This window comes from Acipenser ruthenus, chromosome 18, assembly GCF_902713425.1.
Source record: "Acipenser ruthenus chromosome 18, fAciRut3.2 maternal haplotype, whole genome shotgun sequence".
Classification (NCBI taxonomy): domain Eukaryota; kingdom Metazoa; phylum Chordata; class Actinopteri; order Acipenseriformes; family Acipenseridae; genus Acipenser; species Acipenser ruthenus.
In genome coordinates, this window is record NC_081206.1 from 22,046,833 (window position 1) to 22,059,264 (window position 12,432).

General features: G+C 38.0%; 1 protein-coding gene across 1 annotated transcript; it reads right to left on the reverse strand.

Moving 5' to 3' along the window:
* Window positions 1–2,673: 2,673 nt before the first annotated feature.
* Window positions 2,674–10,811, reverse strand: LOC131698658 (putative E3 ubiquitin-protein ligase UBR7). The gene is made up of 11 exons (XM_058991532.1): window positions 10,582–10,811; window positions 9,906–10,039; window positions 8,983–9,043; window positions 8,717–8,812; window positions 8,215–8,268; window positions 5,807–5,912; window positions 5,197–5,381; window positions 4,855–5,019; window positions 4,550–4,718; window positions 4,201–4,262; window positions 2,674–3,740 (listed from the first exon to the last, which is right to left on the reverse strand). The coding sequence occupies exons 1-11, from the start codon at window positions 10,708–10,710 to the stop codon at window positions 3,648–3,650; spliced, it is 1,254 nt and encodes a 417-aa protein (XP_058847515.1). The 5' UTR covers window positions 10,711–10,811; the 3' UTR covers window positions 2,674–3,647.
* Window positions 10,812–12,432: the final 1,621 nt, after the last annotated feature.

A 12,432-nucleotide genomic window follows, 5' to 3' on the forward strand; every position in this document is an offset into this window, starting at 1 on the left:
GGGTGTGCTCCAGAGCAGGCAAACCGCAGAGAGCTTCCTAGTATATGTGGTGGTCTGGCTAAAGTGTTACATTGTGTTACTTGTAAAGTTGCATCTATCATGCATGCTTCTTTGTTTCTCATGGTAGCACAAGGCATGTCTGTTAGTCACCTACAGTACTCTTCACAACTCCCTTTTAACGTTTAAAATGTTCATTTTCTATTCAAATAAACACAATTAGCATAGCACCTCACTGTATTTCCAGACAGTACTACAAGGCTTTAGAGAAAAAGAAAATTGCATTTGGAAATTAGGATCTTATACAAAACACTTTATGTAACTTCTGTTGCGCTTCATGGTTACTTTCCCATATAAATTACTAAATGTAATTGTCTTATTCCTATATGCCATTTTTACATTTCACTTTGTCAAGTTGTTCATTGCAAAACAGAATTTTACTTTAGGTTGCTTTATCTTTTTAAGCACATTTCAAGCATTATCAAGTATCCTTTTTTAGTTTAGACTACAAGAATGAGTTTATTTTGCTAGTAGCTACAGTGTTACTTCAATGACGTGGCAGCTGGATAAAGCTATTTTTTTTTTCCATTGTGCATGCTTATTAAAAATGTGCAACTTGGTTATTTTGTTAAGATTTTTGGATGTTTTGTTTTCAGAATGATTTTTTTTTTGTCATTTCTTTTTTAATTTGCTTTGCTTTGTTATAGTCCAAGTGCCTTCAATATAAAAGGCTCAGAAATTTCTTGAAGTGATCTTATGTCCTATGCAAGTGTTTTCCACAAACTTGCATAACCAGTTATTTGTAAACTCTAGTATGCTTCAATGTATATAGTGTTTTTGAGAGATAGTATTTTTTAATTTTTAGGTACTCCTGAACAGAACCTCCAGACTTTGTGGTTACATATATAAATATGTACATATATATATAAAACATTTCTTGTAGATTACCATCACAGGTGGTTGTACAAAGTTTAACTGGTTCTATTTTTCTACTGTTTACCCAGAAAAGGCACGTAACAGTGATAAAAATAAATCTGCAACTAATTGGCATTTTGAAAATAAACTGCTTCTATAGAAAGCTCCTTGTGCTGGTGTCAATTCTTCTGTATATTTCTACCCCATTACATCTGAGCAGAGAGTTGTCATACTGTTAATCACTTTGGTGCTACAGAGAAATGCACTGCAACATGGGATTTTAGCTACACCTGTTCACTCTTTAGGAACAAAAAAATGTAGTATTAAAACTTCACACAAAAAAAATTAAGTTGTTTCTTCACTGACAGCATCCGGTGGGATTTAAAAGGTCTTTTGAGGGGGAGGGGGATAACACTATGTAACACAATTTTTGTTCCTGGGTAGTAAGTGTTATTTCCTAATTGCTTATGCCTCAAAAGTATAGAAAATGGCTATTATTCCCCACAAACTTTGCTTTTGTGGCCAGGACAGTGATATTTTGAAATTTACCTATTTCCAATGAGAAAACGGGCGAATTTGTGTCTTTTCGTTCACATAAAGTCAGAAAAAAACAACATATGAATCCAAATTAACATGTATTTATACTAAAGTAATACAAAAATGACTACAAAAGATTTAGAAGCGAGTAGTTTTTCGAGATTTACGATTATACTGTAAATCACTTTCACGAATCGGCCCCCAAATGTAGTCTCCCATCATGTTCTCGTTATACTGTCCTTGGTAGTGGCGTTCAAAGTCCAGTATATCCTGGTGGAAGCGCTCGCCTTGCTCCTCCGAGTACGCTCCCATGTTCTCCTTGAATTTATCAAGATGAGCATCAAGGATATGGACTTTGAGGGACATCCTACAGCCCATTGTGCCGTAGTTCTTCACCAGAGTCTCAACCAGCTCCACATAGTTTTCGACATTGTGATTGCCCAGGAAGCCCCGAACCACTGCGACAAAGCTGTTCCAAGCCGCTTTCTCCTTACTAGTAAGCTTCTTGAGGAATTCATTGCACTCCAGGATCTTCTTTATCTGTGGTCCGACGAAGACACCGGCTTTGACCTTTGCCTCAGACAGCTTAGGGAAGAAGTCTTGAAGGTACTTGAAGGCTGCCGACTCCTTATCTAGAGCTCTGACAAATTGTTTCATAAGGCCCAATTTGATGTGCAGTGGTGGCATCAGCACCTTCCGGGGGTCCACCAGTGGCTCCCACTTGACGACGTTCCTCCCCACAGAGAACTCTGTCCGCTGTGGCCAGTCCCGCCTGTGGTAGTGCGCCTTGGTGTCCCTGCTGTCCCAACAGCAAAGATAGCAGGGAAACTTGGTAAAACCGTCTATGAGACCCATCAGGAATGCCACCATTTTGAAGTCTCCTATGACCTTGATGCCATCTCAGAAAAATGCAGATATGTATCCACTTAGGCAGCTGGAACTAAACTGAACTGGTGGCCTTAAGGCCCCTGTATTTATACTATTTATATTACTGGAAAGTTCTAGAAGTTACTCCAAGTTTACTCAGCACTGAATCTATCTGGAACGTTCTGGAAAATAGGTAAATTTCAAAATATCTGTCCTGGTCACAAAAGCAAAGTTTGTGGGGAATAATAGCCGTTTTCTATACTTTTGAGGCATAAGCAATTAGGAAATAACACTTACTACCCAGGAACCAAAATTGTTACATGGTGTAATAAAGTAAAAAGCTTCATGGCAACCCAAGAGAGACAAAAAATGTACACTTTATTTCATAACTACTTATGCCTTATAATGGTTATGAACAACATAAGTGATGTACTTAAACCAAATTAGAATCTCGCTGTTTTACACAAATAGTACAAGAAGATTCAGTTGAGAGGGAATAAAACATCAATTTAACAAATATGTCTAAACTGAAAGTACTGAAATATGAAAATAAGAAAATTCTTAAATCAATTACAAGTATCAAACAATATAGGATAGCACACAGATGCATTTTATCAGGCTAAGTTACATTTTGTTGATTTTGTTTGCTTGTGCAATTTCAGACATCTGTTTTTTGTCACAGTATATTTCACCCCTTCTACTTTCTTGTAGATCACACTTTGTGAAAAGACAAAAACAGCTTGTTAGATAAAGAGGTCTCAATCCTTCAAAATACAACCAGGAACCAAAGATCTATCTAGCATTACATGTTCTTCCTACAACAAAAAGATTTAAAAAGTTTAAAAGAACAAAAGCAGATAAAAAAAAAGAATGACTCAAAATGTCTAAAAACAAAAGACAGTACCACATATAGTATGTGCTACTCGCACATTAACCAGGTACACATTAAACTCATATGCCCACCTATAAATCCTGGCTATCAAGTTCTATTTTGTACTGTGGTACAGAGGTTCTGCAGTGCTGTGCGGTGTCACACTGGGTTTCACATACCAGCCCGTACACTCATGGTACAAATCAGCCTACCAAGCAGAAAGGAGATTCTAATAATCGATGCATTCTATGTCTTCTGCTGAGATACCCTACACCAAGTCATTAAACTAAAGAGTCTTTAAAAACCAGTGCTGGCTCAAAATATTAAACAGGAAACCTGAAGGACCATTCGATTTCCTATTGCGACATCTTTATTTAGGAGCAGACTAGGAAAAAGTGCCTGAAAAGAATCTGAAATGTTTGAAAGTGTTGCTTGAATGCCAGAGAGAGAAAGAAATTGTTCAAGTGGAGTAATGGTGGTTGTTATCAACCCTTCTTCTCTTCCTAGACCGTAGCTGTTCAAAAAAGTCCTGGATGTCCTCACTGGTTACCACCTGAAGAGAATAGAATACAAATCTTTAATCTGAGCTGGCTTTTGCCTGTGTGTTTCAAAGTTATTATACATGTCACTTATCCAGGGAGTGCCATGGAGATTAAATCCACAGTGCTAAAAAGGGGAGACCAGGCCAAAAGGGCCTCTGTTCAAGATAAAACTAGAAAAGCAATGAAAACAACAAATTCAAACTTTTCCTTGGAATAACAATTTCATCTTCTGCCTCATTATTGAATGTTACTTGATCCATAAATATAGTAATGAGTATATTTGTGGTTTGAGAAGCTATACATACTGTAACCATATGAAGTGCATCTGGTTTCATATTTTAATCTGACTTCATATTAATGGTGCATAGCTACTGGGACTGTGTTGTGCAGTGACATGACACCTCTCAAGTCAGGGTTCTATGCCATTTGCTGTATCTACAGGTATGTGCAATTACTGCATTCTCCACTTACCTTGCCTTCATCGGCAAACCTCTTCAAATAATCCTTCAACTCAGTCTTCAGGTCGTTGTACTCTGGAAAGGGAGCAACAGGTGGATCAAAAGGAAGAAACTTGCACAGAATCTAGACATATTATGCACACGACTCTTCGTAATATAATATTTATTGTTTTTTGAGTGCAAGTCTGTTCTATAAAGGCCTATACACACTCTCATACATAGCTTTAACATCTGTATAAGCAAGAAGACAAATATTCCTTGGCATAAATAAAGGCCAGAACTACCTAGGTACTCAAGCCTGCTACTTTGCACATGGTAGCCCAGTGCTATAAATCACCCAGCACAGACAGTCATTTTCTCACCATATATCATCTCCAGTTGCTGGACCCTGTCCATGCCGCTCAAAGCTGCCATAAGAGGATCTCTGCTTTCTGTGTCACTCTCCTGACTGGACTGTCCTCTCTTCTCATAGGCTAGCACTGTGTCCGACTCATCAAACAGAAAGGGCACTTCAGATTCTGCATAGGTTTTCTGAAAACAGTAAATTAAGAAAACCATACTTAATATACTTCTCCACCTTCCTTCTGAAAGCTTCCTCGATGTCACTACCAGAAAACAGTCAAAATGATCACCCAAACTGTAATTTCACTATATACAATAGGAATACCTTGCACCTCTGGCAGGTACACAGATTGCTGCGCCAGTTGTATGGCAAGTAGATGGCAGTGTTTTTCTGTACAAACGACTTTGCTTTCAGTTTCTCTAGCTTACAAGTCTCTGTCTCGGCTTGATCCAATTTCCTTTTACAGGCAGTCTCTCCATTGATGACCGGCTAGAGGTGGGAGGAGAGTAAAACAAAACTAGTCAAGTATGTATATTCCCTATAAATGAAATACAGAGCACTTTACAATCAGATTCATAGTACATCACCATAACCTACAAAAAAGGTGAGGCAACATTCAAACTGTTTAATATGTGCCGAGATACAATTGGTCTTTATAGATATTACCTTCTGGTCAGAAGCAGTGCTGGTGGAAGGCTGCTGTCCTTCACTCTTGCAGGTGGGAGTTTCCTCTGCACTTGGCTCAGAGGCCTTGTTCTCAGTCTCCTCCTTGACCCCCTTCTTTCCCTCAGTCTCCTCCATACTCATGTCCACGTCAGCCTCGATGGGGCCCACTAGAGTCATAGAAGGAGCTGGCGGTTCACCACCAAAAATACAGTTTAGCCTTTTGTATTTTTTTCTAATTTTGTATGGTATGTTGCTGGAAAGCAACATTTAGCATTTTACTTATTTAGTTTAAATTTTACAGAAACACTTGGTTTCTGCCTTCCCTGAAAAGGTGCAGCTTTTGTAGGTGTTGAGAACCAGCATTTGGGGCATGTTACACTTACAATAAAAAAAGAAAAATTAAGAAGCAGAGAAGCAGTGTTTTGCAGACCAATTTCAGGTTGAGCTCAATTACAACTGGACTAGGGGGAATAACCAAGGCTTTAAATTCCATCAGCTCATCTTATTAGCAACAGCCACAGTCTGTTTTGGGGGGTCTTCGTTTTTTTAAATATATCAAACCATCTATAGTTGTTCAGAACAAGAACATGCTGTGAAGGTGTTAGAATACCTGCTAGCTGTGCTGCGTAGGCCCAGAGGAAGGGGGTTCTGTTTGTGCAGGACACGCAGATCATCTCCTGGAGCTCCACACTCTCTGTAGAGATGGCACCAAGATGCTGCAAAGAGGAACAAGGCAAGTGAGCAACATCATCCAGTACTTTAAACACTAGGGATGCGTGGGGTTATATTATATACAGTGCCTTGCGAAAGTATTCGGCCCCCTTGAACTTTGCGACCTTTTGCCACATTTCAGGCTTCAAACATAAAGATATGAAACTGTAATTTTTTGTGAAGAATCAACAACAAGTGGGACACAATCATGAAGTGGAACGAAATTTATTGGATATTTCAAACTTTTTTAACAAATAAAAAACTGAAAAATTGGGCGTGCAAAATTATTCAGCCCCCTTAAGTTAATACTTTGTAGTGCCACCTTTTGCTGCGATTACAGCTGTAAGTCGCTTGGGGTATGTCTCTATCAGTTTTGCACATCGAGAGACTGAAATTTTTGCCCATTCCTCCTTGCAAAACAGCTCGAGCTCAGTGAGGTTGGATGGAGAGCATTTGTGAACAGCAGTTTTCAGTTCTTTCCACAGATTCTCGATTGGATTCAGGTCTGGACTTTGACTTGGCCATTCTAACACCTGGATATGTTTATTTGTAAACCATTCCATTGTAGATTTTGCTTTATGTTTTGGATCATTGTCTTGTTGGAAGACAAATCTCCGTCCCAGTCTCAGGTCTTTTGCAGACTCCATCAGGTTTTCTTCCAGAATGGTCCTGTATTTGGCTCCATCCATCTTCCCATCAATTTTAACCATCTTCCTTGTCCCTGCTGAAGAAAAGCAGGCCCAAACCATGATGCTGCCACCACCATGTTTGACAGTGGGGATGGTGTGTTCAGGGTGATGAGCTGTGTTGCTTTTACGCCAAACATAACGTTTTGCATTGTTGCCAAAAAGTTCGATTTTGGTTTCATCTGACCAGAGCACCTTCTTCCACATGTTTGGTGTGTCTCCCAGGTGGCTTGTGGCAAACTGTAAACGACACTTTTTATGGATATCTAAGAAATGGCTTTCTTCTTGCCACTCTTCCATAAAGGCCAGATTTGTGCAGTATACGACTGATTGTTGTCCTATGGACAGAGTCTCCCACCTCAGCTGTAGATCTCTGCAGTTCATCCAGAGTGATCATGGGCCTCTTGGCTGCATCTCTGATCAGTCTTCTCCTTGTATGAGCTGAAAGTTTAGAGGGACGGCCAGGTCTTGGTAGATTTGCAGTGGTCTGATACTCCTTCCATTTCAATATTATCGCTTGCACAGTGCTCCTTGGGATGTTTAAAGCTTGGGAAATCTTTTTGTATCCAAATCCGGCTTTAAACTTCTCCACAACAGTATCTCGGACCTGCCTGGTGTGTTCCTTGTTCTTCATGATGCTCTCTGCGCTTTAAACGGACCTCTGAGACTATCACAGTGCAGGTGCATTTATAGGGAGACTTGATTACACACAGGTGGATTCTATTTATCATCATTAGTCATTTAGGTCAACATTGGATCATTCAGAGATCCTCACTGAACTTCTGGAGAGAGTTTGCTGCACTGAAAGTAAAGGGGCTGAATAATTTTGCACGCCCAATTTTTCAGTTTTTTATTTGTTAAAAAAGTTTGAAATATCCAATAAATTTCGTTCCACTTCATGATTGTGTCCCACTTGTTGATTCTTCACAAAAAATTACAGTTTCATATCTTTATGTTTGAAGCCTGAAATGTGGCAAAAGGTCGCAAAGTTCAAGGGGGCCGAATACTTTCGCAAGGCACTGTGTATATAGATTTCTATATATATATATTATATATATATATATATATATATATATATATATATATATATATATTTATCACAGTAGCTTTTAAAAGTAGTACCAAACACCACTGCACAAGAAATCAACAGTAAAAGACCATTTGTTACAGTACTTCTTTAAAAGACACTAAAGATCAATTAAAAGATCTTCGATAACTTACATAACGCATTACAGGCATCACTGTGTAATCTATATGTACTGTAGTATGATGATGCAATTTCATTATACATCTGTAGCAGCAAATATGTTTATAGAAATAGGAGGTTAGAAAACCTTAAACATTCTATTTTTATTTATTTGTTTTACATTAGAAACTGTTGTGTAAATCTTTGAGGGTGAGTGTTAAGAGTATAAAGTGATAGTTTCCAAGAGGTTGGCAGTTGATCCAAAATCTTTGTGTTTGCATAACCTGCCCTTTAGTACAGAAACCTTAAGTGCAGCAACATCAAATCAACGGTTTAACTGTATCCATGGAATTAGGGGAACGAAGCATCAGTTTCATCGTAACTGGATGAACAGGATACTCCATTATACACCCCTTGAAAGGTAATCCTGCTTACCCTGCCATGGAACCAGTCTTCACACACAATACACTGGATCATCTCATCTGAAATCTGACAAGAGAAATGCACTTCAATGTTGACACCACATAAAGCTGAGTTACATCAAAAAACATCTAGCTAAGCAGATGCAGCGCGCAGCTGTTAAATCTAGGGTTATACATACAATCTTTCATACATAATACTTGTGCTAAAACAGAATAGTGTGATGTGCTGTAGTTCCAGTATTTTATGAGAATATACATATGTATATATATGATGTCGGCTAGTGGGTTATTAGGCTCATTGTTCGTGGAATAATTACAGTTTGCTATGATCGTTCATGGTGTACCCGCTATATCTTATTGCACCCCATTTGTATTGTATATAAAAATAGTAAATATAGCTAACCTAATGTGACAATTTCCATCCTATACAAAAAATTGATCAGGGTCTACTACTGTATATATAAAATCTTGTGTTCAGTTGACTTGCTATAGTACCATAAGAAACAAATCCATACCTCGTCTTCAGGATCAGGATAAGGCCTTTTGCAGGTGCAGTATAAACCAACAAAGTTTTGATTGTATTTGTTATTGGTATTTAATGTGTCTTTTCCCTACAAAAAAAATAAACAGAAGGTAATCCAAGTTAATCTATGTATTTACATTTGATATATGTAGTTGGAGATATTTTAACTGTATTTATATGGATAACAGTAGCATATCAAATCTAAACATAATAAAGCCTGGCGTATGCATGCAGCATGGGGGAAATTAAAGTACTCACAGAATAGAGCTTGCACTCAAAGCCTTTAAACTTGCTGTTGCCACAATCACAACGAAAGTTCCTATAAAGAAAATAAATAAATCCCCAATCATTGGTCCAAGCTCACTATATTCATTGGACAAGTACCAAGCTAAGAAGTACTGTTCAATCCAATTACAGTGATCACAAGGTTAGCTCGATTACTGTAATTTCTGCAGAAAACAAGAGGGGTTGTGTTTTTACCAAACATTTATTTTCCTACTGTACTTTCAACATACTGCTATAAATGTACACAGTTTACACTAGGGAAAGATAAACCATACTTGGCTCTTGCAGATGGAGAATTTAACCTGTAAACCACCACAATAAACAGTTTAATTTAATGCCTGCATTGCAGGGGCCATTCACAAGACCTTGGCAGTCTTCCATCAGTTCTTAACTTTCAAAATTAACTACTGAGCAGATACCCCAAAATTATATTCAGAATACCAAAGAAATAGTGAGCCTTGGTGCACAGACGGTATAATTAGATCATGGGCCATTCCATGGTAAAGCGTGTCACTGGATAAGTACATTATACATTTTGGACTACTTGCAAGCTCAAGACTTTTTTGTTGGGTCGTATATCGTAATGCATTAGGATAGACCCATCACCACATAAAATTGAGCTTTGCCATTATTCCAATAAGTGTAACAAATGTGACTTTTTTTACAGTGGTCCTTGTGTAGTTACAGAAGGTATACTATAGTTTAAAAGATAAATAACTTTAATTTAGCATTCAAATATCTACTAGTCTCGTTTTGCTTTACACAGTAAATATTTGAACATATGCTGATACAAAAAGACTACTCAAGAGTTCATATAATAATAAATACACTGTTTCCACTGACATTGTGCATAACAGTCATGATACCTCACCCTACAGTGCAGAAGTAAAGCTTACCTTTTGGTGTAAAGCTCATAGAGGTCATGCCCCTCGTGACACTTGTAGGAGCAGGCCAGGCATATCCCCGCTGGATCCTCGTCTTTCGGGGTGCAGGTACTGCAAGCATAGAGGGCCTGTCTCTTAACGTAACCCTTAAGAAAAGATAGGCAGAAAGTAAGGGATCCAATAACACAGGGAACCCCCAATAGAAAACGTGCTGGGAAAATGCGCATACCACACACCGTTAAAAACACTTTGTTACCTATCATTAGCAAACACTCAAGTCCAAGTTTGCTTCCTGTGCAACACGTATAAGGACCAGACTTGGGCCTCATGTTCACGCTTTACTGTACAAAAAAACTGTGCGAGGTGCCTTCGCCAAAATAGGTGCCAAACTGTTTTAAGTTGTTGTCTAGCTGTGTGCTATTGCTACAAAACGTATTCCGAATTAAGGAATTGCTTACACAGAAAATGAATAGTTTTTTCTTTTTTTAAAAAATATTAAGAATATAAAATACTGATAGGTGTATTTATTATTCTAAAATTAAAAGAAAAATAATTTAAACAAATAAAAAGGCATCAAGTAGGAAATTATTTGTTTACAAACAGAGCCGGGAGGGGGCTCTTATTTAAGATGAAAAAAAATACTCTTATTTACCTACTGCAACTTGTGCTAACTTCTTAAATACAGTACCTTAGGATATGAACATTTCTCAGGATCACTGCCCCCCAACACAGCAGAGGCTTCATTCTCTAACTCTTCGTTTTCTTCTAGGACATCCACCATAGAAAGAACAACCTCATCTCCTTCATTTACCGCCATCCTTAAAAAAACAGTGAAAGAAAAAAAACTGCTAGTACTTCCAGGTCAAGCCTGCTACGGGAGAACATCAAAGGTTTTTTATTTGCAAAAATACTCCCCCCTTTTACTTCCGTCACGCTGCGCGCAAAGGGTTGTGGGATATAGAGAGAGCTTGGAGCCGTGTCAATTTTTGCAGATTTTTGCTGTTAAAAAATACATCAAACTTTTGAAGTAAATTTCACTTATGACACGGTCTCTTGAACAAAACGGAAACATTGGCAAATTATGACAGTTCGTAATTATTATGTAAATTGCTATTTTCAGAGCGCAGGCTCGTATTGTGGCGCATGCGCAGAAATACAAGCGCGCACCAAAAAAATAGCAAGGGTTAAGCTGAAGAGACTTTGCGCTCAACTTTTTGTAATTAATGTTTCCAGGTCAGAAGTAAAAGTTTACAGCTGTTATTTCACTTTATTTTTGTTAAACTACTGTACTTTCATGGTGTGCGCATGCGTGTTTTGTAACTAAGGATTTTCTTTTTTAGACATTTTTGCATTTTTAAATATAAGCATTATTTCCTTATGCTTTGCAAAACTGAACATTAAACTTGTTCTTACATTTTACAGCCAGTGGTCCGAAAACACCCCAGCTTCCCCCACCCCGTCGTGCATACTGTTTGCAAATAAATAAATACACCAGTACATTTAAAATAGTAATACAAAATACGACTGTTTATTTTGGAGCTAAGGTTCAGAGTTGAGAGGTCATGATACAATCATGGCAGGCTGTGAGCTGCGAGGGGAGCTGAAATACAGAAACGGGGACACCAAACAGTTCATTGTAAAAGCTGAAACCAACATAAAGTCAATTCTAAGTGGGGTACAACAGTTAAAAGACGAGGTGTCGGTGGTGCTCAGTGACTTGGTGATTCAAGAAAAACGCGAGAACCCACATTCTCGGAATGGCAATGACGTTTCAGAAGGTAAGTGCATGCGGTTTAGGACTCCTAAAAGCATTTTAAAAACATACAGGTTTGGATTGCATCATTTTTTCATTTCTTTTCAACAGGATGCATGTAAACGTTGAGATACGAAATGAATTAGTATCAAATACGTGCCGTTTTTACGGCTCTTATATTCCCATATTGAAACGACTCGTTTTGTTTTATTTTATTTTTTTCAATACTCTTTACCACATTCTTAGCAATTTCATGAACGTCTCATCCAAGTATTGTATTTGGAATACCAAGGGTTATCTTCACCTGGCAAATAAATAAATAAATAATGCGTTTTTAATAAAAGATAACAAAATCTGTATCAAATCATTGCTCTAAATGATTTGTATGGGGTTTAAAAGGTACCTCAAGCTGCTAACCCACAGTAGTCCACTGCTGTGCAACACTCTGTACTTCCCCAATAAAGTATGAACATTAACGCTCTTTTCCTTTTTTACAAACAAAAAATAAAACTGACCCTATTGAATATTAAATGTGTCGATCTATCATCGGTTCCATTGCCGTTGAAGACTGTGATCATCAAGGTGAATTATGGCACGTACTGTAAAAACGCATAGGGTTAGAACTAGTGCTACCTGGGAAGACTCCTGAAGTCCTCGAAATGTTCCTTCTACCTTCCGAGCTGAGGGTGCTCAATCGGAATACCGACCGACTTCAAATTTAAGCAGTGAAAATTATTAACAGTTTAATTATTATGCAACATCTGGTAAGTAACTTTCCAAACACTG